The sequence below is a fragment of the Polistes fuscatus genome, unplaced genomic scaffold, assembly GCF_010416935.1.
Source record: "Polistes fuscatus isolate 324 unplaced genomic scaffold, CU_Pfus_HIC Scaffold1, whole genome shotgun sequence".
Taxonomy (NCBI): Eukaryota; Metazoa; Arthropoda; class Insecta; order Hymenoptera; family Vespidae; genus Polistes; species Polistes fuscatus.
Window position 1 is genome coordinate 15,732,602 of NW_025112997.1, and position 27,944 is coordinate 15,760,545.

A 27,944-nucleotide genomic window follows, 5' to 3' on the forward strand; every position below is an offset into this window, starting at 1 on the left:
ATTAAATTTAGTGATCTATGATTAGATATGAGTTTGACATAACTGATCTATAGGATTTTTTCTTGTACAACTCGAAAATGTATTACTATATACTACATACAATTAAGTGAACGTATATACAATATACATACATACTTTTGATAAAAAGAAAAGAATAAAATGAAAGAAAAGAAGTTTAAATAGGTACGATCGGCGCCGAGTAATTAGCATCCGTGCGTATGTTGGACACGTGTGTAAACGTAGTGCGTATGTACAGATGACACAGTCGTTCAATTGAGAAAGAATGCGCCGCTTAGAATTACTAATTTTCTGACAAGCTTAACGCGAGTTACGCTCACACACGTTTGGAGGAAACGCCGTCGTGAGATGTTTATCGAGGAAGCTTCTAACAAACGTCTCCTCGTTCGTACCTCAACTTATGTATCTCCCATGTATGAATAACTTCTTCGATGGCTTCTCATCTCTTTCCATGCTCCGTCACGTCCCCACTATTTAAATCTTTATGATCGAGTAGGGTATACCGTATACAATCAATCCATCTTACTCTTTATGGAATATGTATATTGAATCATTGAAATTGATGGGGAATGTAAGATATGATCCTAGTCTTCTTGCAAATAAGATTTGTTCTATGAATTTTATTTATTTATTCTCTTACCGTTATATGGCTACGAAAAATAAAATTCAAGAGAGATAGATGAAAAATGTATACAACATAAATTTTATCTAGAAATGTCCAATTACGTAAGGAAAGTAATAATTGACTGGGTAATTATTTGTTAAAGTAAACGTTGTCATTGCAAAATTAATCTATCTATAAATATTGAACGTTTTAATATTACTGGCAATAAGTTTATTGACCTTCGCACATCGATAAAGTACTCTGTAGATACCGGTATACCATTGACCAACTGCTTCGTAGAAACTCTGTAGATCATTGATAAATTATTCCGTAGATACAGTTCTCTGTTTATATTTTTAATTTATATTCATTTTTATTATTAGCATATATTTCATCTCAGTTATTATAAAGTAATTATAAAAATATAATTTTAATAATAAATATTAAATGTATAATTTTCTTGTGCAAATTGTAAATCTAAATTATCAATCCTCGAGAAAGATTGAGTTGATCGAAGTGCACTCTAGTATTTCTTTTGAGAAGTTCATCAGTCACTGTTATATCAAACGATTCATGTCGCATGGTCACCGAGTCTAAAATTGGGTGCATATCATTTATATAATTTCTCTTTTTAAACAATTATAATAGTATATGAATTAGAATATGAACGTTTCGAGTGAATGCATTCATCTTTCGAGTGGTTATACTATGCCACTTATTGGAAGTGAGAATGCTTTTTAAAAATAAAATATAATAATATTGATAATTTATAAAACTCTTTTTTATCAACTGCAATATATTTCATTGGAAAAACATACAATAAGTTGTATTTTAGCTATTATTTTATTTGCTTTATGTTGTATTTTCAGTTGGAACTTATAAAATACAAGGAAGAGAAACTATTTATGAGGTAATCGATGAAAGCTTGAAAGTAGGTTTTAGATCAATTGGTAAGTCAAGTCATATATTTTCTTACTTTTTATACCTTTAACATTTCTCATATTCTTATAAAGTTGAATTCTTGTCACTTAGATACAGCAACAGTATACAGAAATGAAGAAGACATTGGATTCGCTTTAAAGGAATTATTGTCTAAATATAATCTCCAAAGGAAAGATATCTTTGTTACTACTAAACTAGGTATAAATTTAATCAAAAACCGTTGCTTTATTTATTATAATGTTTATATTGAAATAATAATTATTAAACATTTAATTTTACTTTCTTTTATAAAGCACCCAGCGATAATGGAAATGCGGAAGGTATACAACAATCGGTTTTAAAATCTCTTAAATCACTCGATCTTTCTTACATTGATTTATATTTGATACATTGGCCTGGAGCTGCACGCATTCCTGAAAATTCTCACCAAAATAAACATTTGCGTGCTTGTACCTGGGAAAAATTAGTAGAACTGCACAAACAAGGCTTAATAAGATCTATCGGTGTTTCTAATCATACTATAGATCATTTAAAAGAATTATTAAATAATCATTATGGTGTAAAACCTACAGTTAATCAAGTATGTTAGATGTAACATTTTTAGGACTAATTTTAATCACTATACAATATATTTATTTTTTTATTAAACACAGGTTGAATGTCACCCACATTATCGTCAAGAAGAACTAATAAAATTTTGTAACGCAGAAGGAATACATGTACAAGCGTATTCCTCTTTGGGTACAAGTACCAATACCAGTCTTCTTAAAGATCCTGTTGTTAATGATATTGCTATGAAACTTAATGTATCTCCAGCAAGATTATTATTGAAATGGGCTTTACAACAGGGCATTAGTAACTGTTATTATAAATATAATTTATTGTTAAATATTATTATATCTAAGAGATAATTTTATTTTATGATTCTTTTAGGTGTTATTCCCAAGGCTATAAAAAAAGAACATATACGAGATAACATAAATTTAAATTTTATTATCGATGCAGAAAAAATGAAAATTTTATCATCTCTACCACAAATTAAATATGCATGGGATCCACAAAATGTTTATTAATCAAAAATTAAGCAAATAAAATAATATATTAAATTACAAATTAAATTGATTAATATAATAAGTATTAAAAAAGTACAATGAACAATTTTCCGAATAAAATAGCAACGCTTTGTATTGAAAAATACAATGCATTGAAAAAAACTGGAAAACCAACTGATAACGAGTGGACAATATTATCTGGAATTATTTTAAAAACAGAATGTGAGTCTTTATCTGTAGTATCACTTGCTACAGGTACAAAGTGTGTAGGAGGATTGGAATTAATTAAAACTCCTCCACATGAAAGAGGTTCGAAACTGAGTGATTCTCATGCAGAAATACTTGCAAGACGTGCTTTCTTACGTTATTTGTATGATCAAATAGATATCGTATTAAGTGGATTTAAAAGTAATATTTTATTTCTAAATGAAGAAAATAAATTAGAAATGTATCCTAGCATATCATTCCATTTTTTCTCCAGTCAAAGTCCTTGCGGAGATTGTTCTATATTTCCTAAGAATGACATAGATGAGGAAGAATGTCCCGCAAAAATTAGAAAAACGATGCATAATGATCAAGAAAAAACGGCATTAGAGTTATCTGTCATTGAAACCAATAGAGACATACACAGAACAGGTGCAAAGTGCTTAAAAACTGAACGTTATCAAGATCCTAAATTACCAGGAGCTGACTATCATACAACTGGTCCATTACGAACAAAACCTGGTAGAGGAGATCCCACATTGAGTTTATCATGTTCAGATAAAATGGCAAAGTATGAAACAAGTAATTTGTATAAAAATGTAAAAATAAATGAAAAAAGAATATAATTTATATATTAAGTATTTCATAATGATGTTTTAGGTGGAATGTTATTGGAATACAGGGTTCGCTGTTATCATTATTCATTTCACAAATAAAATTGGAAAGCATCACTATCGGTAATGGATGTCCTTTTTCACTAGAAGCCATGGAACGAGGCTTGTGTAAAAGATTCAGTAATAAATTGCATGTACCACAAATCTTTCAAGCAGACATTGCTTTTGCTCATAGAAAAGAAGGAAAAAGAATAAATCCATGCTCATCAAGTATTATATGGTGTGCTGTTAGAAAAAGGTTTATATTTTTATATTTATAAAATACTGTTGTGAACGATAGCAACAATAGTATTAGTAATTCATAAAATATCTACAGCGAATTGGAAATTGCTGTACAAGGCAGAAAGCAAGGAATAACTAAAAAAAAGAAAGGCCATAACTTACTTGTTAGTCGACGTGAACTTTTAAAAATATGTCTACAAATTTGTGACAAATATCAAAATATTAAAACAAATATATTTCATCCAAAGAAAATTACGTATTACGATTGCAAGCAGTGGGCCTTTCAATATCAAAGTACTTGGAACCAATTAAAGAAGGAAGTTTTCGTTTCTTGGCCAGGTAAACCATTATATTTGCAAGATTTTATATTATAATGACAATTAAAGTATGCTTAAACATATATGCAGGTGAGGAAAATATTATGTACAATATTAAATAATTTTATACTTATATCTTAAAGTTTTTAAAATTGTTATTTTTAAATATATTTAATATAAATATTTTATAATGTCCGTTTACTTAAATTAGTATACCCTATGCCAACACAAGTCAAGGTTACCTGATCTTTTATTTCATCTTCTTCTTTAACAGATTCAATTTTAAAAACTGTTCCGAGAAAATCTCGTAAATCTCTTAAAAATTGTATCCTACAAAAAAATATTAAATCATTAGTTTATTATTTGTCATTATTACTCTTCCTTTTATGGGTTTGAGAGGAACTTTCCTGCAACATCCTTTCAAAACCCAGCCTACTATATTTTCATAGAATCCTTCTTATCATCTGTTTCGAGTCAATAGCACACGGTGTTCCAAAGTTGTAACTCACCTAAGTACTAATAGTGTTCACCGTTGCTAAACTTTAGTGATCTTATGAGAACTAATTTTTTCAATGAGGGGAGGCCGTTGACTCTAGTCATTTATTCTAGTTTATTATATATTATTTGTAATATTATACTACTTACATTGATTGGGTTAAAGGTCCTGTTACAATTTTAGACACATCCTTTTTACCAAGTACCATAAATAATGCTGCCATACTTTGGAACGGAGAATCGACACATCCATTTCTAAAATTAAGCCCAACAGTATTTAATAACAATTTAAATTGATCTTCTTAATTTTTCAAGATTAAATATAAGTTTTCTTTATTCCTTTACCGATAAATTTCATCAAGTAATATCATAGCTGCTTCTTTTCCAAGATCTTCTGGTACACAAGGTAAAGAACCTGTTGTCATTAAAGGTGAACAAGCCTCTCCACTGAGAAAAATACCATTGGTTGTTTCAGCAGTCAAACTTATAGCAAAACCTGATGCATGTATTATTCATATTATAATAGTGTAAAATATTAAGAAAAGTAAATTTGTTAATTAATACTCGATATATACCTGGTGATTTGCCACTGGCTGCACCTCTACAATGATCCGTATGTATATATATATCTGGTAAAAATTTTAATAATACACCTTTAGCAGATTCAACCATACGATTAGCAATTGCTGGTGAAACACGTACACTACAAGAAAGTCCTCTAATACGTTTAACCATACCGCTATTTTGAAGCTACAAATAATAAATATATAATTTTATAATAGAGAGAGAGAGAGAGAGAGAGAAAAAATAATAATAGAAATGCAACAATAATAGAGAAAAAATAAGAATAGAAATGCTTAAAAATAGAAATTACTTGTATAGATTTAAGAGTACGACAAAGCGGACATTTAAAATGTATTTCTCCACCTCCTAGCGGTACCATTCCTCTCTTTTTGATATTAAGCTCGATATCTGTATCTACTATAAATCTTTTTAATAATGGTATACATGACGCTTTAATTCTATCCACAGATGGATCTGTTTAAAATATAGAAAAAAATGTCAGTAAAAGATAACCTTTCTTATATAGAAAAGAAATTACATACCCAATGTATTACTCGTTACTCCTCTAAGCTTGATATCAATAGGTATTTTACAGAAAGGTGCTAATATAATGACAGCTTCTAAATAGTATCCAATTCCCCGCTGCAAGCTACAATCATGTTCTAGTTCTCCACCATTCAATAAACCAGGATTGTAATATAAAGATGTGCCTGTTTCATTCAATTCTACTCTAGTACCATTAGTAATTTTATCTAATAAACGTATGAAGCTTATCTCATATTCTGTAATAATATATAATATATATTAATATACAATGTGATTTTAACCATAACACATGTCTAATAACAAACCTAACCTCTTAATCCAGGATCATCGTCTTTGGTTCTTATATTAATAATGCGCACTGGTTTTCCAGATAACGTCGATAATAACAGACGATACCTTAAATAATTACACCCTTCGTATATTAAAACTTTATTTTGTATTTGTGCCGGCATCTTTAATAAAAAATATATACACAAATGGAACACAATCAACTCAAACTTCGGAAATGAATATGACTCTAGTAGTACTTGTTGATTTTCTTCGACTATAATTTGTTTTAAATATTAATTCTGTTTAATATATATTACTTGTCATAATTTCTCTTAATTTAATTTTAAATAATGTAACTAAAAATTAGAATCATAATATACAAAATATTTGTTAAGAAATGTTATTCGAGCTTCGATATGACCAAGGTAGTCATTTTAAATTGATGTTAGATATAAAATATGTTTAATCAGGGAGCTGAAAAAAACTAATTTCTTTTATAATGTTTTATGTTAATCATTCATTAACTAAATATTATTTGTAATGGAATGTATAGTATATAAAATATTATAATCATTACAAGGAAAGTAATATCCTGTTTACTGATCTCATTATTTGTTCTGTATGTAAGTTTTAGTATGTAAGTTTAGAAAACACGTAGTTGAACTGGGGTGTCGGAGATGCCCCGGAGCATGCTCTCTAGTTTAAGGTTTCTCACCCTGTTGGTATGTGAGAGAATCGTAGAATGAATGTGCTGGTGTGTATACTTGCTCTTTTTAAATATAGGTAATAGGGAATTGTCTTAAATTATATCTTTTTTTTCTATCATACCTTCTTTGTAAATTTATTTTGTGACAATTCTGTAATATTTATTATGTATATATGCATTTTGCACAATCGCGATTTTGTCTTACAATTAGAAATATTTAATATAATTCAATATAACAAATAAATGATATAAAAATATTGCAAAAAATGCAATATTATATATTATATTATATTATAAATTTATTGCATTATTTATTTTAATGTGATTTTATTACTCGAAATTAAAAGTGCGAAGGGTTATTAGGTCATCGATTAGAATTATTATCTGCTCTGATATTAGATTAAATGTGCTCGTGTATATGTGCACTATCAGTGAACTCTAAGTTCATTGATGGTCCACAAGTAAGGATAGCTAACGGGAAATGTAAATTAATTTTTTAATAATTGATAAATAGAGTAATAAAGAAAAATGGAAATATTTAAAAAAGAAGTAATGCAGAAAACAAATGAAAATATTTCATAGATATACTGTAATATAAAATATATTTCACTGATATTAGTATTATAAGCAGTTAAGAGTAATTGTGCAAAAATGCCTTCAAGTCATTTTTAAATTATAGTATCATAATCTGGCATATTACAATGGCACGGTATTAGAATAGAAATGATACTTAACATAGTCAATAATTTTCCTTTCAGCAAAAAGATATATCTCGATCAAATGAGAGTAATTATTTTCTATGCAAATAGCTCAAGATTTTTACTAATCAAATTTTTCTTTTCAGTTTTGTTAGAGTTGTGTTAGATTGTTTTTTTTTTATAATTTAAAATCAGGGACGATTCTAATTTTATATCATTAACAGTTGTACCGTAATATGCTAAATTTTGAGAGTACTTTTTTGAATGATTGACGTTTTTAATCAAAGACTCTTTTCATGCTCGCATGTAGGGAATGTCCGAATGCAGTGGTCAGGGCACGAAGCAAAGAAGAGGCTAAATACCGAAGAGGCCCCCACTTAACCATGGCTCAAGAGGGCAACTATGGGCTGCTGAGTTATTTTCAAAGGTTCAACAGCATGTTTGAATCTTTTGAGAATGGTTCTTATAGTCATATTTTATATTTTATTGTATTATTATTTTGCTCGTCAATAATTTCTAATCGTTATTGCGAATGAAAATAATTAATATATTTTTCTTTTTGCTGCAGGTGATCATCGTTGGATTTATCACTAATCAAATGGAATAATCGTTGCTAAAAATAAAAATTCAATATTTAAATAATTTCATTTTATATGATATTTGATTATCCCCCAATTTGATAACTTTCAAATTCATTTTATTTTATGTTTATTTTACTTTGTTTTAGGATGGGATTAATTTTAATAAATAGGTAAGGATCGTTTCTAAATAATTCTTATATGATTACTATACTTTTTTATTTTCTGTCAAATTGTAGTCCCTATAGGCTACTGATTATGCGTTATTTTCGAGTCTTTCGAAAATGATTCTCACATATTTTATATTTTATTGTTTCATTTTTGTGCTTGTTAATAATTTGTATTAGTTATTGTAATTGGAAATAATAAACCATTCTGTTTATTTTCCATACAAAATTCCAGATTCACAGGTGTTCAGTTAGTTACAGTCAAAACTGTAGAGATAAATTATATAGTTAAATTACGTACAAACTATATAGATTCGTGTATTATTAGATTTTAAAACTTAATTAATGTTTGTTAAATATTACAATAATTTTTCTTTCCTGTTTTTGTTTTTAAAATTTGTATTTTGGATCGAATATTATTAAATTTGCAATTTTTGTTTGTAAAAAACCCGATATCGTTCTTTATCAACGTGAGATAGGGATGATTTGATGTAAGAGTAGATTATTTGTAGAACTCATTTAAATACTGTTATAATGAAGAAAAGTTTATTTTATAATAATAATTCTATAATTATATGTCACAAGTAAATTTTATCTTTTGAAACCTAATCCCTTTCTTCGACTTTTTGTGTCGACTAATAGTTGTGCTTGTCTTTTCAAGATATTTCTTGTCGGTACTTCTTCTTCATCTTCCGAAGGTGGTATCGCTGAAGATGTCCATGTTGGAAATTTTGAAAAAAGGGGAACATTTTCAACGCGTATGGCTTTGCCTTCTAATGAAGTTGTAATAGACATTGTTTCAAGCTGTAAGACATAAGTAAAATTCAACGATATGCTTTAGATAATAACTAATATCAAATCATGTTTTTAGAATGTTTCTAACCTTGTCCGTTAATCCATCATCCAATATTTCAGAGTACACGTCTTGTCTACTAAAAACATCGGTCAGTTTTGGAGCAATTTCGTTTAACAACATTAATTGCTTTGATGGGTCAGATGGCATAGTTGATTCTTCTTTGATAATAGTATTCAAATCTGTTGTGTTCTATACAAAAATTGGAAAGTTAAAACATATGTGTATACACACATACAAATGTATACTATTTATATAGATACAATTATGTACGTGTGTATGTTTATACATTTTGTATATAATATATATAGTATTATTTTTATAGGCTAGATGTTAAATAATACATCGACTCTAACTTTGATTAGACGAACAAAGTAAACGAATTGAAAGTTTAGTTAACAAGTCGAACTTTCGGGTATGTAACTTACACCATCGATAAAATCAATATTCGATTTTTCACGCGTTTCCTTCCAAACTGTTTGTTTTCGATCAAATACGAAGGTGTTAATGCATCGCGACGAGGTGAGAATTACAGTGCAGGAAGCAGTTCGAAAGAAAATCCATTGGTTCTCGATATATCAGTTGACTTGAGGATGTTAAACTCAAAAAATAAATGTTTGATTCTAACGTACAAAGAGAAGCCCATTTATAGTCGTGGAGATCATTAAAGGCGGTTTCACTAATTTAATTAGTCATCTACACGTTATTTCCATCGAACGAAGCTTCAATACGTATATGTCGAAGGGCCAATTCGATTTTCGGAATTCCTTTCACGACGTGTTAATTCTTCGTAGGGTTTTACAATCGTGCTTCGAATACGTTAAATGTTCTTCGTGTGGGATACGCATACGATTAGTCGTAGATCTATCCCGTCGTTATATTCGAAAGATTTTCTCTGATTTTAAGATAAAAAGGTCGACATTCAGTAGAAATAAATTCTAAAGGGATACATTGGAACATTAAGGATTTATAGGTGTCTCTTTTTCTGGAATGTTAAATTATTTTGATAAAAAGATCTCTCTAAAGACAGTGGTACTCGAGAAGACCTTTGTTCTTCGAGATATTGAACTTTAAACTTTTGAATTATAAAGTCTAATTTATTTTTAACATTCTTTCTAGTTTTTTTTTTTTTTAATATAGATTAATCGTACACGCCTTATAGTATACGTGCGTGTCGATGTAATTCCGCATTACGTTTAGTTGTCTTGAATACAATCGATCAATCCATATTTATGAGCGGTTACTGTAAGATAATAACTTATCGATTTCATGCTACGCCTACGGCATCTAACAGTAAGTTATGATCAAGAAAACGGGTAGTGGTACTTACCGATACTCGAAATGTTGAAATGTCTTTTTTAATTATTGTTATATTTTTTAATCTTTTTACTTACTTGCAATTTATCGTACAATTTTCCTAATGCTTTAGCTATCTGCTTTAATAGTTCTCCAATTTGTTCGCATTCAGTTTTCGCTTTATTTCGACGAGTATGTTCTTCTTCCATTTTTTTATCCAATTTTTCTGTTTCTTCAGCATTACTGTAATCAATTGGTTTTTTTTATTTATTATTTTTTCTTTTTTTTCTTTTTTGATAAATATTCTAAATTGATTTTCATAAATAATATCGTAAAACTCACTCTTCGGCATTTTTTGTCTCGGTAAATTTTCGAGTTTCGATTTCGTTCAACAATTCCTGTCTTTTTCTCTCGAGATCCATTTTTTCTTTCTCCATGTTGGTCCTCATTTTTTGAAGATTCTCCTTGGTCGTCCGTTGTCCTAGAAACCGGTTTAAAATGTCCTCCGACATGGAGACACCGGTAACGTTGTGCAGCTTGGCAAACGCTTCCTCCAATCTTGTCAATTCTTTCTCCGTTATTTCGTTCTTTGCATCCCGCCCATAAATCTTAGCTTGTACAGAATCGTAATCTTCTCGTGGACGAACAGAGAAGATCATTCTTTCTAATCTTTCTAATTCTATTTTTCTTTCCGTGACACGTTTTCTTTAAATTAGAATAAAGTAGAATATTAAGTGTAGGAATTTTTATGAGAAATTCACAAACCTTTTAACATATCTAATATTTTTTATGTGATTTGATTTTATACGAACCTATAATCTTGAATTATATTGTCTCGTTCATTACCACTATTCACGACTTCGATTTCTTTTTTCACGAGTTTTTCCTGCATATTGTCTCTTAATTCAATAGCTTCTTCCTTTACTATCTAAACACGACATGTTCGTTGATGTTAGATAATCCAACATAATTTTATTTAATTTTCATCATAGGTTAACTTACTAGTAAACGTTTCATTTCATTTTCATGTTCTCTTATATCGTCTTCTAACTCTTTCAATGAGGATGCATAGGAAATTGATCTCTGTTTCAATTTGCAATATATAGATTTGTATTTTCTTCGAATTATGTTTGCTTTAACTTGCATCATTCTCATTCGCTCTAATTGAACCTCTAGACTTTCTGTTTTCTATAAAAATTGACAAATTTAATGAAATTGATGATTAATTTAGTAAAGTAAACGAGTTTGTACCTTTCTCAAAGGATCCTCTAATTTTCGCTTAAATGTTTTCCATTTCTTTCCTCTTAATAATTCTTCGTGTTCTTGTAATAATATTTTCAATTTTTGCCTTTGCTGATGAAACAGACGTGTTTTTATAAAAGTGCTATTCAATTATGTCAAATTGCGATAATTATCGATTTCTTACCTTATCGGATTGATACCTTAACAAATCTTTTGTCTTTATCAACTGTATGTTCTCCTCATAGATTTTTGTTATTGCTTCGTCTAAGCCACGTTTTCTTACAACAGCCGAAGTTTCACGACTGATTTGAGCTGTTCGTTCAGCTACATTGTTGTTCTGGAACGTGTTGAAATTAATATTAATGTTTGTTAATATTTATTAAAATTATTTGAGATGAAAATTCTTACATTTTTGACTTTAGCATATTCAACATATGATTCTTTTATATCTTTCTTGAGGGAGTTAATTTTGTCCGCATTTTCATGCTTTTTTATTTCGGTTTCTTCGAAGTTAGCTTTTCTCTGTCCCTCTGTAAAAACATGAATGAATTTTGAATAATTCAACTGATCGAGTAATAATTAATATTCTTTCAGAACATAATGATAAATGATATTTAAAAAAATCAATGAAAAGTAAATTATGAAAGGTAATCAATTTTAAAATGAAAATTTAACTTTCTTGCGTTGATCGTTGTAACATAAAGGAATATTCTTGTACATTATCGAGTTTACATTCGCATCGTTGGAAACGATTTCCTGGATTTCGATGAAGGAATGTCTAAGATCGTTGAAAAGGGTATTTCGTGATAATAGAGCGCTCTTGCGACAGAGCTAACTACGAGGAAGCAAGGAAGCTACATGGAAGAAAGATAGAGACAGAAAGAGAAGATATTCTCTTCTCTTCATGAATCCGCCGAAAAACGATTAAATTGTCGTTGCCATTTTCTGCAAAAGAGATGAGCTCTTAGCTGGAGGGTATTCGCTAATGACAGGTTGTCTTCGTTTTGCTAGGAGAGCGTAGCTACTCGATGGAAATTACTCGAAAAGGGTATAAAGAGTGAGAAGGTAACAAAAAAATAAATAACTATATTCTCGAGTTATGCGTGACACGATAATTCAATCTTTATCGTTGAAAGTTCAAATACAACTTGTTTTGTTTATTTTCTTGTAATATTATAAATATTTTTGATTCTCAATTTAACGTTACTTAATTAATCATTTCTTTTTTAATTTCATAAAATAATATTCCTTTGTCCAAAATATTTGAATTAAATTGAAATATAAATTAACGCGCGAATATGATCTCCAAAAGACAATTATTTCGTCGAAACTAGTCCGGAAATAAAAATTTATATGTATTATCGAATGTATTGTTGTCGATATACGAGACAAGTGTTTGAGGAAAGAACCTCTTCCTGTCACTTGTCACTCTTTCGAATTCTCCAAGTGAGTTAATCGTCGGACGATTGCTGGCATCCTGTGTCTTCGTGTACTGTGCCGCCATCCGATCGACAATCTGCTTTCTTATATTTTTTCTGTATCTTTTTTAACCCTCTTCTTTTTTGTAACACTTAGTAGAAAGAGAATAAGTAAATGTCCTTTCTTCGATCGTTAAACTCATCTCACATCAATCGGTACAAATTTAATATTACGAATACCTGATAATTGAATCTTCTTTTTAATTTCCACGATCTTCTTATTCAAATCCTGCAATTTTTTTTCCACGGTAGATCTCGATGTAGAATCAGACATTCTTGTGACTAGTATAGCGAAACGCACGTGTTCCTTGCTATCGATTAAACAGAATACGTCGTCCTAACAACGCAATTTAATACAATGATTCTCTGATCAAATAAACGCTGTAAAGATTATCAAATTTTATTAAAATATATTTGAAATAAAAGTAGATTAAGAGATAAAGTAGTTCTTAAAATAGGATAATTACGTCTTTGGTGCAAAGTTATACTTGCGGCAAGGAGACGAGACATAGAGGTATTAAATCATTTATATTCATACATATTCCGAGGTGAAACAGATTGTTCAAATTACTTTTGTGACTTTCTTCCCCACATTCACGTGGATTATTTATGCAGCATCATATGAGATATTATAAGATGAAACGGATTTTCGTGTACCGTTAGTAGGGTTGATATATCTAATAATGCATTGAGCGACGTTACAAATGTAAATTCGCGATTTTACGATGACGAAGTCGATGCTTTCGATAAGAATAAGAACTAACGATTGCTATACCACGTGTTTCCATTTACAAAGGGCGAGGCAATTCGTAAAGGCTCGTGGTATCTCTGTAGAAACTCGTGAAGAGGACTGCGAAATTATAATTTCGCATTTGTATTCGTTAAGGTACCGACCATGCTGCGAGGCAGTTAACGCTGGCGATGAATTTCGCTTTACACGCAATCAAGGGATGGAAGGTTAATTAATGATCCTGCGAGCGCTCTTGCGACTCTTGCTCTCGAGCACGCTACCGGTTGGAATTTTCTAACACCTTCACCTCGATACCAACACCAATAGTTATTTCCGAAAGAAAAGATACAAAAATTTCTTCGATCATTTGTCACCTGCATTTTATTGTCATTCTGTTTTTTTGAGACTATTAATAAAAATTTTGTCATACCGTTTTACATGTTACAAGTAAATATAATTGATTTTTAATTCATATAAAATTGATCCGAGAATGTATTAAATCAAATCTGATCTTGATAATCTTGAAAGTTAAAAATGTTGTATTTAGCAAATTTGTTGGCAGATGATAGTTACAGATTTATATTTTTCTATTTATATTTTGTTTCGAAATGAATAATACAGATATTTCGCAAGACTGTTTTACATATTAAAAGTAAAATTAATTCAAGATTGTATAAAATCATTTTTTATCTTGACCGAGCTTGAAAGTTACAAAATTTCTTTGGCAGATGGTTCACACAGAAAAAGGATAACAAAATGCTTTTTCCTCGTTCCAATACGAAGTACGTATCTTTCTCGTGACTTTACGTAACGAAATAGAAAGTAATCGGAAAGCAATCGCCGTGCAAGGCGGCGGTCATTAAAGAATCTTTTCTCCTCATGCGCTAATTAACGCACTTGTTAGTAAGACAATTAGATCAACGATGTTTCTCTGCTCGTTCACATGAGATTAACGCAATATTCCGATAAGAACGAAAGGATAGAAGGAAATACATAATTAAAACATCCATCGCGTCGTTTATAACGAGCTTTGACTCATTAAACATTTACGAGTAACTCGTACTTTCATTTCGGCGCGAAATTCGAATAATTTTAAGTAAAAATAATTTCAACAACAAACCAATGTGTGTAGTATAAATATATAATGTTTTTTAGTCAAATAATAATAATTTTTAATTTTTTCAACATTCTCAAAATGTATCCATATAAACATTAAAATACTAACAAACAAATGACAGGATAAATAGGAAGCGTGGCGAAATTCCCCTAAAAAAACGAGAATAGGATAAAATTCAGAGGAGCGTGGTGTACGCTCGTTCCACCATACTTCAACGGTAATTGGCCCATGGTGCCGGCCATTGCGGCACGGCGTAAGGATACACTGTTGGAGGCAGGTGCGCGCGCATCCGGGGGACTACTTTCAGCGCGTTAAGGGAACAATAGGGGATATCAGAAGTGTTTCGGACGCGGTCGTGTTCGTGTACGATCGACGCATGCTTTTTTTCTCGTACTGTCGTGCGCGCAAACGTGATACCTACTGTTACAGCTCGATTGTTTTTGGACGTTATAGAAAAGTAATAGAAAACAAGAAGGAAACGAACGATGCGTTGGATCGAAAGGTGGTACGCGTTTCTTATAATCGAGTGAAGAAAAGTGTGCTTTATCCTTTATTTTTTATCCCTGTCGATCTTTCCTTTTTTATATATTTCTTCCACTTTATTTCTCTTTCTTTTATTTTTCTCTCTTTCTCTCTCTCTCTCTTCTCTCTCTCCTCTCTCTCTTTCTTTCTTTCTCTCGTTTTCTTTTTTTTCTTTTCCTTTTCCATCGGTATTTCTCTTTCTTCTCTCGGTCAGTGTGTGCACGCCGGAGGCCCGATGAGTGTGTGTCTAATCGACCTATGTGGATAAAATTTACGGCACCATGTTTCTACTGCTACTGCCACGACGTAAATTGGATTACAAATTGAGCAGGAGCGTGTGGTTTCCAACGGTTGTGTTGCTCCTTGTTTATTCTCTACCAAACGTGTCCGGTAAGTGATCTGTCATTGTTCTGTATTATGTTGTGTTATAACTCGTCGATGAATGAAACCGCGAAAAATATGAAATGCTCGCGAGTGTGCGCAGTGTTTTGAAAAAGCGGCATGTAAGTAGTCGCGCACAGTGGTGGCTAAGCAACAGGTCGGCTTCGAAGACGCCGCCGCATCGTCCTGTGTTGCGACATTTTTTTTTCTTTCTTGAGAAAGAGAAAAAAGTGAAAGAGAGAGAGAAAGGGAGGGTTAGAGAGAGAGAGAGAGAGAGAGAGAGAGAGAGAGAGAGAGCGAGAGAAAGAAAAGAGAAATAAGAAGAGGCAGAGAAAGGTATATACAATATTCTCTCTCTCTCTCTCTCTCTTTCTCTCGTTCTTTCTCTCCTCGATCAGACATTAGTATTCCGTAGCAACGTCGGACATTGCTGCGTTTGCCTTCGATTATCTACTACCTTTCTCGAAAATATCGACCAGCCTCAAGGAACTCTCGACACGCATCCTCTCCCATCCTAAAATTCTTTTTTCTGAACCAAAGGTGAATCTTTGAATCGTAACTTCTCGGACGATATAAGAATCCTGTTGATAAGTGTAATTCAAAATGGCGTTCGCAAGAATTTTGAATTTACCCGCCAAATCGGGTATACCTACTCGCGCAAAAATCTTCAAGATGCAACACGTTCTCGTTCGAATGACGTTTCGAAGATAAACTCGGACGCGGAGATGCACGTGGTGGTGTTACCAGTGCAGTGGCTCTCACTTCTTTTCTTACTTTCTATCTTCTTTCTTAGGTTGATAACCACTGAGGGACAGGTGTCCGAGCTCGCTTTCCAGGAAGCCGTCTGCCCTACGCGCCCTCATCACCAAACCTTCCTTCTCCCTTCGATACCAACCTAAACATTCATGCATGCTTCTACTTTTCTGGCCTTTTCAATTTATCTAACGTAAATTTACGTTATTTACCCTTATGTTTCTCTCTTTTTCTTTTATCCATTTTATTCATTTTATCGTCTTCTTTTTCTTCGATCTGGGGAATAACTGTGTAACTGTATAACTGTAACTCTGATTCAGACTCATATTTATTCAATCACGTTCATTGAAAGACAATGATCATATGCGAAAAAAAGAAATTCTAAATCGAGAACAAGGCGTGACTATAATTAAACAATTCATCGTTTATCTTATTAGATTTATGAAGATTAAGATGCACGATATAATAAAGCAAAGTATAAATTATATTCCCACGCCTTACCCTAATGACCATGACTACTTTTACATGACTACTTTGTAGTATAATATTATACAATGTATACATGTATACATTTGTATATAAATAGTTATGTGTACATGCATGAATGAGGTAAACAAGTACGCGTGTATAACAACGCTCGCATTCTCTTTTCAATGACTCGAAGGAAGAAAGTGAAAGAACGATTAGAGATTAGACGAATGCATTTATGCATCATCGATGTATGTATTATCATTATTTTATAAAATCAATGGGAATGGATCCAAATCAAATAATTTTAATTACATGTATTTTCCATTATTTTTATCGCAGGGCAAGTGACATAAATGTCAGAAATTTCACATGAAATACAGATATTACTTAATTTTATAAAAAAAAAAAAATATAACATTGATTATTGTCATATCTTTTCAACCCACTCTCGTATATTGAATCTAATTTATAATTAATTATAATTATAATTAAATTATTCGCTTACATTAGATTATTTCTTACAAGGCTTTGATATAATATTCGTAATATATTTAAATCCTATCCATGTTCGTAAGTGCAATAGTTAGAGCTCGATCGTTATCTCGAACATTCCGCGGAGTCGATCGAGGTCCGTTTCTCGAGTTTCTGTTACTTTGCATCAGGATACTCTGGATGCGGCGCGTTGTTGGTTCTCCGGACGTTCTCCGCTCTTACGTTCTCAGGCTTTCTCTTCTATCTCTCCTTAGAAACCGATCCGCCCGGACTTAACGTCCTTTCACACGTTGAAGTCTCGCACTCAAGCACTGTTTAGAAACAACGACGCGACTTAAGAATTTTGGTACACCGATGTGGAATTCGGTTCGGTCATTGATGATATATATCTTTTTAGAAATTTGTAACTATTATCGTTTCTCGTTAACACATTCCGCATTTTTATCTTACATCATTATTGAAACGTTACGATCACTCTTCCTATTTTATAAGATTTAGGTATATCTGCAGATTTATATCTTATGTTGTATTTACTATTTCGTTATAGATATATTTATACTAAGGAAATAATAGAAACTTAAACGATATAATTTATTTCTTTTTCATTAGAGAAAATATGAAAAATATTATTAAATAATTAATATTAATAAATAATCGCATCTCTCTATGATTAGAAAAATATCCTACATCGAAAATCCAAGATATTTTATTTACTATACATCGTACAAATTATTCACTAACAATAAGTTTAATTCAAAGTAAAGAAAATTTCGAAGAAACGCTGGTAGAACGTGAGCAGACATAAATGAAGTGAACCGGCTTTATGACCATAAGCAAAGGCCGAAATCGAAAAAAATCGGCTTAGAATCCGGCGCACGGTAGGCTCGCAACCGGTTCCCCGTTCCCTTTCATCGATCCTGCATGGCTGCAATGCCGGCACGCGTGCACGCGAAAAATATCAGCGTCTTTCTTTCTATCTCTTTCTTTCTAATCAATCGATAGTTCCTATGGATAATGGTAAAGTACATACTTACACAACATGTTTTTTCTCTCCCTCCCTCTCCCTCTCCCTCTCTTTCTCTTTTTATATCTCTGAAACGGTCGTGAACCGATCGTAACGTCTTTCATTCTTTTTACTCTAGGAAAGTAACTTTGGAGAAGCGAAAGAGAAACTAAAGGAGAAGAAAAGAGAAGGATCTTCTTGGTATCTCGCGGCATCTGCTAACTAAAAGAGCCGAGATATCTTCCGGGCGAGTTTGTCGCGTATTCTCGATCTACGAAGCTCAGACATTTGCATTCGTCTTATCCTCTCTCTCTTTCTTTCGTTCTTCTATTCGTTCTCCTATGTAGCAAAAGCGTATAATCAAGGACCTTCGAGCTGACCGTATGTCCAACATCCAAAGACGTTCTCCGTTTTTCTTCTCTTTTTTTTTCTTCATCTTCATCTTCTTCTTCTTCTTATTCTACTTCTTCTTTTTCTTCTTCTTCTTCTTCTTCTTCTATCTTCTGTTTTTTTCTCTATCCTCTTCTTCTTCTTCTCCTCTTTCTATCTTCGTCAGTTACGTTCTGCCTGTCGAAAGATCGGAGAGCTCCTCTCGATATCGAGGAAGAATCGAGGATTGTGCCGTCAGTCAAGGGCACGACGGGCCCTTATACAGTCCGAGACGATATGCAGATTCTCTCTTTGCAAGAGGAACGAGCGAATAAGAGCTTCTTTTCAGGTTGCTCCCGTGGATCTCTCTTTGGACATCGATCGAAAGTTCGAACGTTACGATCACCGATTTCTATCCTTCCCCTTTCCACGTGCCTCTTCCAAACGAATTCCGTTGCATGTTTTGTTTGTTTTTGAATAGGTATCCCTTCGATACCTTCTCTCTTCCATGTATTTCTTTCGTTTTATTCGTCTGTGTAACTATACGAGAATGTGCATTTTGTATTTTTCTTCCGGAATTTTTCGAGTTACGGTATACAATTAAAAATGATTTTTAATGAAAATACTTGTTATTCCTATCCTTGATTGTTTTTGGATTGCAGAATCCATCACGACAAGGAATATAATTGATTTTCGTTTTCTTTAATTTTTATTATTATTTTTTCCTAAAAATATGTGAAATAAATATATGTATAACTTACATCAATTTTTTTTTTACGATTAGTATTCTCTTTCATACGCGAACTGTATTTATACCGTTTCACTTTGCTTAATAAAAATTGAACGAATAATTTGCGTAAATAGAGAGACGGGTGTATAATTGAAAATGACACGTTATTTGTATAGGAACAACGCGTCTTTCTGTTATTCTCTTGTGGGAACAAACTGATGAAAATATAAGGAGAACTCAAAAAATTCAAGATTCACGATCTTCCCTAGGAGTAACAGCAAGAAAATCATTTCTTTTTGTCATTTTTCTCTCACCACGTGGAAACGGTTTAACGCATCCCAAATGTGATTAGTTTGTGCATGGTAAGAGAGCACGAAGCGAGGATCCTTATGTTCGAAGGCATGACTACCGGTTTGTCTTCATCTTCCTCGTCTTCGTCGTTTCCCAAGAGAAGCGACCTCGACGATGTGCGCGCCCTGTTCTGCGTCGGTTCAATGCGATTGTATCTATTAATCATTCGGCTCCTTCCCTCTCTCTTTCTCTCTTTCTCCCTCTTATATATTTATTATATATATATATATATATCTTTCTTTCTCGTGGCGTAAGACCGTGTATAGAGTCACTCTTTTGCCTGATAAATGGCAATGAGCCCGGCGGTAAAGCGAATGCTTTACACGAGGCTAATCGCTGAAAGTCTAATAACTCCTCCACGGTGAACGATCATGGGAAACTTGGGAAGAAACTCACGGAATTTCGATATTTTCGTCAAACAATTCGAATTGATATTCGTTTCGAGAAAAAAGAAAAGTAACAATTACTTTTTCAAATTTTTTTTTAAAATTTTACCATTTCTAGTAGAAATTAGAATGATTAATACGCTGTGATCTATAAACGAGCTACTATACCAATTTACAGGCTCATCGCTAAATTGGATCGCATTAATCTTTCCAGCAAGCGGATGGCACGTTACGTGTCTTTTTGCTTGTGCGTGCGCGTGCTCACGACGCTAATACGGTGCTATTATAGTTATTATATCTACTAAAGAAATTGATTTTGAAGTACTCCTTGGCGACGCTATAAAATATCGTTGGAACGTAACTACGTCTGCAGTAATTGATAGAAACTTTTATTTTTGATATTTCTCGGTAAGAAGTAACATGAACTCGCGTTTCATCGTTTAATTACCCTGAATTGGTGTTATTTTTCATTCCTTTGGTCGTTGCATTTCGTTGTATCGTTTAAAGGACTTCCTAGGAACAATTTTGCTCCGTTAGTTTTCTAATCAATCTTCTAGGAAGGATGTTGGGTTAAAAATGACGTTAAGACGAAACCTAATAATTACATGAACCTAATTAAATAAAACCAAATAAAGATAAACGTCGATTTAGATTTTGCAATATTTTCAAACAAAATGTTACTCCTTTACTTTTCCAATCAACTTTTTCGACAACAATATTAATTAATTATTATTTATTACATTGAATAAAAAACTTATCTTTAACTTTTATTAACTAATCTTTCTTTATAATAAAATATAAAAGTTAGATGAAGGTAAAATAAAATATAAACAAAATTAGAAACGTTATGTGAGATATTATAATAAAACATTAATTTTTTGTATAAACGATAATTTGACGTTAACGAGTGAGTCTTTCGCGGTAAGGTAACTCGATTAATTCTTCACGCGGTCAACGTAGCACGCTTGCTCACATTTGAAAGGAAGAGTCCGAGTGTGGCGGACTCCCTGTGCTCTGCCATTCCTAGATACGGCTTGTTAGTTCGTATTACATGCTCGCGCGATGGAACAGTCGAAAGTAACGTTTACATCGCTAACATGCCATTAAACGAGCTCATCTCTTATCGCACGTTGTTCCGCTTCGATTTAACCGGAACAAAGGATTACTTCGCGCCGATTTGTAAACAATTATCGACCAGCCTAAATTCTACTTGAATTATATTTTAAACAATATTACTCTTAATAATAAACTTTATCCAAATAGTTCAGTACTTAGCTTTTGAAAAATAACGAGTATCGTCTTTATCAAAATATTTCCTCTAAATGACGTGTATATTACGAAACATACCGGTAGCATAATACCAAAAGGAACCGAAGTGCATGCTTTCGATGATATAACGTTTTAAACGAGGACGCAACCGAAAGAGCATACTCGAGAGAGTATATAACGAAACTAGTATTATTCCATGCGAATATTTTCCGCGTTTCGCGTGTATATCCAAGAGTCTATATGGTAAGATATTTTCCGGAAGTTACGTCAGTCGCTTCCCAAGGTGCACGGAATGTCTACGGTTAAGATAGAGGATTATAACGAGGAAGGATCCATTGGTAAAGTCGTACGAGTTAGTTTCGCAATTTCTAAGTGAGAAACGCCGTACCGAGCGAGTCCCATCGAACACAATCGTCGAGGAGCACACTTCGGCTTCTCTTCACAAGCAAGATTCGATCGTATTTACTTTCCTGATACGCGTGTGGTGCAGCCTCCGCGAGAGAAGACATCCAGTTGTGCTACCTCAGCAGAACAACAGTACCCAGAAAACTCGTCGCGACCGATCAGAACGTACGATAACGCATGCCTCGCGCCTCGTGTCTCGTCTCCGAGTCGTCTCCCGTTCTTCCATGCTTTGTATCGGTCGGCTTCTCTTTAATTGGCCGCCTCCGTTGCGAGAACGATCGAACCTGTAGGCGCCAGTTAGGAGAAACGAACCAACGCCTTTTCTTTAATGATTCGAGAAACAACGCGATTTGATCTTTATCTTTCCATTGATTTTTTCTTTTTTTAAAGATCACCCGGTTGATAGGAGATCCGTTACACGTTGGCCTCCTTTATTACATATTGCAAGAAAAATATATCAAATTCAGTTTTTAAACATTGATTGCTATGATAGTTTTTATAACGATTATATCTGATAGGCTAATCGTATTTTTTTTTGTTTTTGATATTTTTGGTATAGGTAAAAAGATTCACTTTTATCGGAACGTTAATAATTCTAATTGCGTTTCGGATAGGATAAGAAAATAATCGAAAACTTGCGAGACTTAATAAAGACAACGGCCCAGGACCGTGCGCATCTTCCATATTCATTTTAGTAAGAGTACTGATAAGAAGTACAGAGTCACGATTTGATTTCCGGGAAAACGTGATTCTCTAAGGCCTTCTCTCTCTCTTTCTCTCTTTAGTCGTTCCTCTAGCCCAGAACCTCTTAGAAAACGTGACTTTCTCGTGTATCCTAGCCGTGCTGCCCGTACATACAGTCCCATTGTGCAATGGTCCTTGAACCAACATCGACCAGCTGCTGGTCGATTGTCTCCCACGCCCTTCAACGAGACGGCACGAGTCCTCGCGGAATTCCCAGGATTTTAGATCAACATTTATCGCTCAGAGATTCGCCTGTGTCGTTCTAATCGAGATTTCTTCGCTTCCGCCTTACCTTCGATAAGATAATCGTTAAACGTAACTGACTTCTTTCATTTACATGTTAAGATTTTGAAGATATTTAGGAAAGACGGAGGGATTACTTAATACGTTTTTAAGTTTTCAATTTTAGATACTTAATGCTTTTTTATTATACGAAATGCAGCAGTGCAACACAAAAGACAAGAAAGATTTTTATTTTTTACAGAAATGGTATTTGCTAATCTTTCATCATTAATGACAACAAAATGAAGATTCTGACTGGGAATAATATTAGCAGTATATCAGAAATTATCTTTTTACGAGAATTTAGTAATATCGGATTACTACTTGGCGTGATTTCTACAGACAAATTCTATAGAATTAAATATTGATTCTATAAATATACGATGCAATATGATATAAGATGAATGTATTTACGTTTACCATTGTGCTATCGTATTTGTATTTAAATGATATGCATGTGCAATGAACTCGTCAATAAGTACGCGTCAAAACATCATTGATCATTGAGGTATCATCAATGAATTTCTATGATCGATGTACACGCGATCGTTACGCAACTGTGAACGCGTTGGATATACATTTCTTTTAGATCCGAACTTGAACGTTAATTTTGCTTCTTCGTAAAGGAGCCTCGTGACAGCGGTCGATCATCATCATCGTCACCAGTCGTGCATCACGGTCAAGCCTCGACGAACGAGCAAGCGTCTACGACGAAATCTCTCACCTCTCTCTGTATACTCGTGTCTTCTTTCTATTCGGTAATATCAAAGTAGTAACATACAGGAGTTACACGTGTAATCGTAGCGATCGGACGTGCTCACATCGCCGCAACGAAACGCATAAACTCTGCACGCAACTCTTTGCCAAGCTCTCTTGCTTGCACTGAACTAAATTGCAAGATCATCGCTTACGTGCGATTTAACTCGGTCGATCCTTCTAATCACGGAGGTGACATTGACTAATCGACCGAGCAACCGCGTTGATTTCTCTTTATACTTCGGTTATAACATATTTTCATTCTTCATTGTTTGTAGGATGGATTAGCTTTTGACATACGTTAAATAGTACTAATACTTTCCTAACTTAATTGATACAGTTGCAAGATTGCTGTTGATCCTTAATAGTGTATCCATTTTTTCATCCATTAGGACTTTTTAGATAATTCGCGGAAAGGATTTTTGTTTGATCAACTGTTAACTTTTCCGTATACTTTTTTTTAGCAGTTGACGTTGAAAGTAAACAACTTTCGAGTTAAAATGTCAGGGAAAGAAAAAAACAAATAGGGGAGAAGAAAAAATTTCAGCAAAACACGAGACTTCCTTTTACGAGTTAACGTCCGGCCAAACGTAGCAAAAATTAGCGTCACAGCGCAAACCACTTTTCTAAGGATCGCCTGTCCTCTCATTGGTCGGTTAAAGTGTCTCGAGCGATTTCTATAGGTCGACGACGAAGGGGTCAGCGACCACTGAGCGTCCAGCAAATCGTGTTTGTCAATTAGAGTTTCCTCGTTTACACGAAAGACGTATTTATTTGTATGATTTAGTAAGAGTCGAGCTAAATTCGAAGGGCTAAGCAGATTGGTCCGTGACTGAAAATGGCCGTCTTCATTTTTTGTTTCTTCCGTATATGTGACTACAAGAAAAATGGTTTCTCAAAGTGTATCAATAGTACAAAAGATAAATAAATATTTTATATTGAATTTGGACAGTTTACGTCTTTTATAATAAAATTTCGAAAGAAAATCTTTTTCTTTCCCTTTTTTATATCCCTAATTAAAATCACAAACGTCATTATCTCTCAGAGATTTAAAACGATGTCTGTTCATTTATTTCAACGAAATTCTGCGGGTCTCTTTTCTGTCTTTCTTGTTACGATATCCCTGAACTATTGTTTACCAGAGGTTTGAAGTTCTCGGAAGGAACAAGGAACTCTGCGAAAGGCGAAGGATGTCGCGTGTCGCTGCCTTTGTGTAACTTTCGATTTAACTCGAATACACGAGCGTGTTCTTTCCCTGTATGCGTTATACGTGAACCATCGGCAACCCGATATGTCCACATCCGCTAGCCGACACGATGCAGCGTTATATTTCTATGTGCGGGCTCACGTGCTTGTTTCCTTTCAAATAGGCAGTGTAAAGTACCATTTCTTACTGGCAAGATACGCTTCTTCCCTGTTCAAATCCATAGAATACAAGGAACATGTAACCAATTTTTCCCTTCGATTCTTGTCATGATTTTTATTCATATATTTTTTCGTCTATCTCTATGTTGTTTCGTATAGGTTATAAACAAGGCTCGTTTATTTGTAAGGTTAGGTCGTTTAAGATTGATGTTAAATCGGTTCGATCAGAAAACTCATGGATAATAATTTACTCGCAATCAGTTGAGAACCACTCGCGAATGGAGTGGGAGTGATGAGAAGATGGAAGGAGAGCAAAAGGGGATCACGATGGTATCAGTGTGTCGAGAGTGTTTGTTCCACGCCACGCGTTGATTGGTCGAGTATTCGTGCGGACCGCGCTCGGTAGCCGGTCATCCCAATTAGCCGGCAGATATTAAATGACTCATTGTCCCCTACCGATTGCCCCTATGCTGCTCACAGTAAACGTTTCTTCCCTTGACTTTCTTCTTACGATTATTATATAATATATATCGAAATATATTTACCTCGTAATATTAATTAAATGAGTTTAATCTCGTCATTAGAGATTTAACGATCTAAGAAACGATTAAAGATTGAATGAAATATTTCTTCATAGGAGTATCGTAAAATAGAGTTTTAGTGAACCAGATAGAAATGTTCGGAGCAAAACGAAAACACGTTTGTACGGGTACGATACTACCCTCTTTCGTTCTCCCCATTTATTCGCTTCGACTCAAAGGAGAAGCTTTGTACGGTTCTATCGATTGCCAGGTGTGTCTTCGATAAGTTCTCGAGCGTGACGGAATACGACTTGGCCGTCTGTTTTCAGACTGGATAATATAGTAGAATCTCGTTTTTCGAGAGACGACGAATGTGAAATACTTATTTGGAGATTAACGACGTATAATTTGTCGTTAGTATGAAAATATTCAAGAAACTTTTTTAATCACTATTCGAAGATAATCGCGCTTTATTCTTTATAAAAAGAAACAAATATTCCAAGAGAGTAATTTTATTGCTAGGAAAGATATAATTATTCGCCATTAGTGACGTTTGGGTCGTCGTTCGAATAATCGGTCTTTGATTGTGACACTGTCGACTATTACAAACAAAGCAATGAAGTAATGAAAAAGATAGAAATAGAGATAGAGAGAGAGAGAGAGATAGAGAAAGATAGAGAGGAAAATGTGTCTACGCTTGCATATCTTCTTGGAGATAATAAAGAAAGAAAATTTTTATTAGATTTTTTCGAATCGAAATGGCGAGCCTTTTATCGAATCTTTTTATCCTCGTCACTTGAAAACTTAGTCTTGAGTCTTGCCCTTGTTATCTCCATGTATGGGCCCACTCTCGGAAATTATTGTGGCTTCGACCGGTGACGGAACGATGCCGAGATGTCGTGCGGTGCGTGCGTGCGTGCATGCGTGCGTTCGTCCGTGCGTGCGTGCATGCATGCGTCGATGCCAAAGAAAAACCGAGTCCAGTGGCATCGCAAGAAAGAAAGAAAGAGAATACCTTAGGGTCCTGGCAACGACGACGGCAGGTGCGAGATACGGGAAGGTGCCAGTCTTCCAAGTTTTCACCGTGACTCGTTCGATCTCTCAGGTATACGTTTTTCTCAACGATCAATACGAATGAAGTATTACTATAGATTTTTTCAACGACCTAGGTATTTCTATACTTTTATAAAACTTGACAATATTATATGGGTAATTCTCTTATGTTACACGAAAAAATTTACTGTGTCATGTCAAAATTGTATAATATGAGAGCAATATGTACTAGAATAGTTGAAAAAATTTGTCATTTATATGGTAAAAAAAAAAGACTATGAATTTGTTAACTGGCTATCTTATTATTATTGGGGTAATACTATAAAGTAATATAAAATTTGTAATTTCATTTTTAAAATATAGGAGAAAAAAATTCCTCTTTCATAGATCTCTTATAATTTCAAAAATTCGCGACATATTTACTAAAGTAAATTAACATTAATAAAACTGCAACTTTTTTATTTTTATAACATTTCATTTTAAAATAATAATAAGAAATTACAAAATGTAGAGTAATTTTTATTGTTACCGTCATATAAAAATCTCCTAATTTTATTAAAAGCGCTTTTTATAAGGAGCATATGTTATTCGAGTGCTTTCTCAATTTTCGAAACATACTGTACCAGTTGCGTGTTAAAGGAGAATTACTTGTGGATAGTATATACTTCCTGTTTACGAAGTCATCGTTATTAATTAATATTCAATTTAATATTTTTTCTAATGCCATCTTTACAATTTTTATAGTAAAAAATGTAAATGATGAATGTTATTTCCTATTGAAGATTTGATCAAAGTCTATCCTAAAATGATATCAAAGCTATGTTATATTTACAATATGATGAAATTAAATCATTTTGTCCGATTTCAAGGTAATAAAATTTCACGCGCATTGTTTCGTTTTCTTGAATCGGTCGAAATCTCATGGGAAATGCAATGGTGTGAAATTCGAGATGATTCTGTGCAGGGCTCGGGGTAGACGCATTACTTGTAACGGGTGTGAATGCATCGGTATGCATACATATGTGTACATGTATACATGCCCTACGTATATATGTATATATACCTATATTGAGTTTACATTTATAAATACCTATATATACGTATAAATGTATAAACGCATGGATATATCTATGTAATGTATATACATATACAAAAATATATAAGTAAATGTGCGTGTATGTATGTATATGTAGATGTCTACATATTCGAACGACTTGGTATGTTGTACGAGAAACGGTGGCCGAACGCGAGCCGGAAAACGATTCCTCGCTTGCTCGCACGTAAAGAACGGACCGTTCTTACGCTCGTAACATATATT

General features: G+C 33.2%; 5 protein-coding genes across 7 annotated transcripts in view; 3 read left to right on the forward strand and 2 right to left on the reverse strand.

Annotated features, from left to right (window-relative positions):
- Nucleotides 1–1,192: 1,192 nt before the first annotated feature.
- Nucleotides 1,193–2,644, forward strand: LOC122517606 (glyoxal reductase). 2 transcript variants are annotated; one of them, XM_043636102.1, is made up of 6 exons: nucleotides 1,193–1,346; nucleotides 1,492–1,572; nucleotides 1,655–1,762; nucleotides 1,858–2,144; nucleotides 2,218–2,425; nucleotides 2,498–2,644. In XM_043636102.1, the coding sequence occupies exons 1-6, from the start codon at nucleotides 1,286–1,288 to the stop codon at nucleotides 2,635–2,637; spliced, it is 885 nt and encodes a 294-aa protein (XP_043492037.1). In that variant the 5' UTR covers nucleotides 1,193–1,285; the 3' UTR covers nucleotides 2,638–2,644. The 2 variants fall into 2 exon arrangements, with proteins under 2 accessions (XP_043492037.1, XP_043492046.1); XM_043636111.1 differs by having other exon boundaries at nucleotides 2,218–2,419.
- A 56-nt stretch (nucleotides 2,645–2,700) lies between these two features.
- LOC122517593 (tRNA-specific adenosine deaminase 1) lies at nucleotides 2,701–4,166 on the forward strand. The gene is made up of 3 exons (XM_043636077.1): nucleotides 2,701–3,391; nucleotides 3,481–3,732; nucleotides 3,811–4,166. Exons 1-3 carry the CDS (start codon nucleotides 2,715–2,717, stop codon nucleotides 4,088–4,090), a joined length of 1,209 nt encoding a protein of 402 aa, XP_043492012.1. The 5' UTR covers nucleotides 2,701–2,714; the 3' UTR covers nucleotides 4,091–4,166.
- LOC122517599 (RNA 3'-terminal phosphate cyclase-like protein) lies at nucleotides 4,038–6,172 on the reverse strand. The gene is made up of 7 exons (XM_043636089.1): nucleotides 5,949–6,172; nucleotides 5,635–5,874; nucleotides 5,403–5,566; nucleotides 5,104–5,278; nucleotides 4,874–5,024; nucleotides 4,679–4,783; nucleotides 4,038–4,363 (listed from the first exon to the last, which is right to left on the reverse strand). The coding sequence occupies exons 1-7, from the start codon at nucleotides 6,088–6,090 to the stop codon at nucleotides 4,219–4,221; spliced, it is 1,122 nt and encodes a 373-aa protein (XP_043492024.1). The 5' UTR covers nucleotides 6,091–6,172; the 3' UTR covers nucleotides 4,038–4,218.
- A 2,475-nt stretch (nucleotides 6,173–8,647) lies between these two features.
- Nucleotides 8,648–13,200, reverse strand: LOC122516733 (coiled-coil domain-containing protein 183). Its single transcript, XM_043634834.1, has 10 exons — nucleotides 13,107–13,200; nucleotides 11,857–11,978; nucleotides 11,633–11,785; nucleotides 11,458–11,559; nucleotides 11,209–11,394; nucleotides 11,019–11,134; nucleotides 10,549–10,911; nucleotides 10,305–10,449; nucleotides 8,941–9,102; nucleotides 8,648–8,861 (listed from the first exon to the last, which is right to left on the reverse strand). The coding sequence occupies exons 1-10, from the start codon at nucleotides 13,198–13,200 to the stop codon at nucleotides 8,649–8,651; spliced, it is 1,656 nt and encodes a 551-aa protein (XP_043490769.1). The 3' UTR covers nucleotide 8,648.
- Nucleotides 13,201–15,429: 2,229 nt separating this feature from the next.
- Nucleotides 15,430–27,944, forward strand: part of LOC122521571 (neurogenic locus Notch protein) — a 174,411-nt gene continuing 161,896 nt past the window's right edge. For both annotated transcript variants that reach the window (XM_043642440.1, XM_043642485.1), the window contains exon 1: nucleotides 15,430–15,685. In XM_043642440.1, the coding sequence (XP_043498375.1) occupies nucleotides 15,577–15,685 (109 nt within the window). In that variant the 5' untranslated portion in view covers nucleotides 15,430–15,576. The remainder of the gene's footprint in view (nucleotides 15,686–27,944) is intronic.

Excerpts from the sequence above, each read along its gene's own strand:
- LOC122517606 (XM_043636102.1), top strand. The coding sequence starts at position 1,286 with ATGAACGTTTCGAGTGAATGCATTCATCTTTCGAGTGGTTATACTATG. Across the intron at positions 2,145-2,217 it reads TAAAACCTACAGTTAATCAA|GTTGAATGTCACCCACATTA; the intron begins GTATGTTAGATG and ends TATTAAACACAG. Across the intron at positions 2,426-2,497 it reads ACAACAGGGCATTAGTAACT|GTGTTATTCCCAAGGCTATA; the intron begins GTTATTATAAAT and ends TGATTCTTTTAG.
- LOC122517593 (XM_043636077.1), top strand. The coding sequence starts at position 2,715 with ATGAACAATTTTCCGAATAAAATAGCAACGCTTTGTATTGAAAAATAC. Across the intron at positions 3,392-3,480 it reads TGTTCAGATAAAATGGCAAA|GTGGAATGTTATTGGAATAC; the intron begins GTATGAAACAAG and ends ATGATGTTTTAG. Across the intron at positions 3,733-3,810 it reads TGGTGTGCTGTTAGAAAAAG|CGAATTGGAAATTGCTGTAC; the intron begins GTTTATATTTTT and ends AAATATCTACAG.
- LOC122517599 (XM_043636089.1), bottom strand. The coding sequence starts at position 6,090 with ATGCCGGCACAAATACAAAATAAAGTTTTAATATACGAAGGGTGTAAT. Across the intron at positions 5,567-5,634 it reads AGTAACGAGTAATACATTGG|ATCCATCTGTGGATAGAATT; the intron begins GTATGTAATTTC and ends TATTTTAAACAG. Across the intron at positions 5,025-5,103 it reads AGCCAGTGGCAAATCACCAG|GTTTTGCTATAAGTTTGACT; the intron begins GTATATATCGAG and ends TACATGCATCAG.
- LOC122516733 (XM_043634834.1), bottom strand. The coding sequence starts at position 13,200 with ATGTCTGATTCTACATCGAGATCTACCGTGGAAAAAAAATTGCAGGAT. Across the intron at positions 11,135-11,208 it reads ATGAAATGAAACGTTTACTA|ATAGTAAAGGAAGAAGCTAT; the intron begins GTAAGTTAACCT and ends TGTCGTGTTTAG. Across the intron at positions 8,862-8,940 it reads ATGATGGATTAACGGACAAG|CTTGAAACAATGTCTATTAC; the intron begins GTTAGAAACATT and ends TATGTCTTACAG.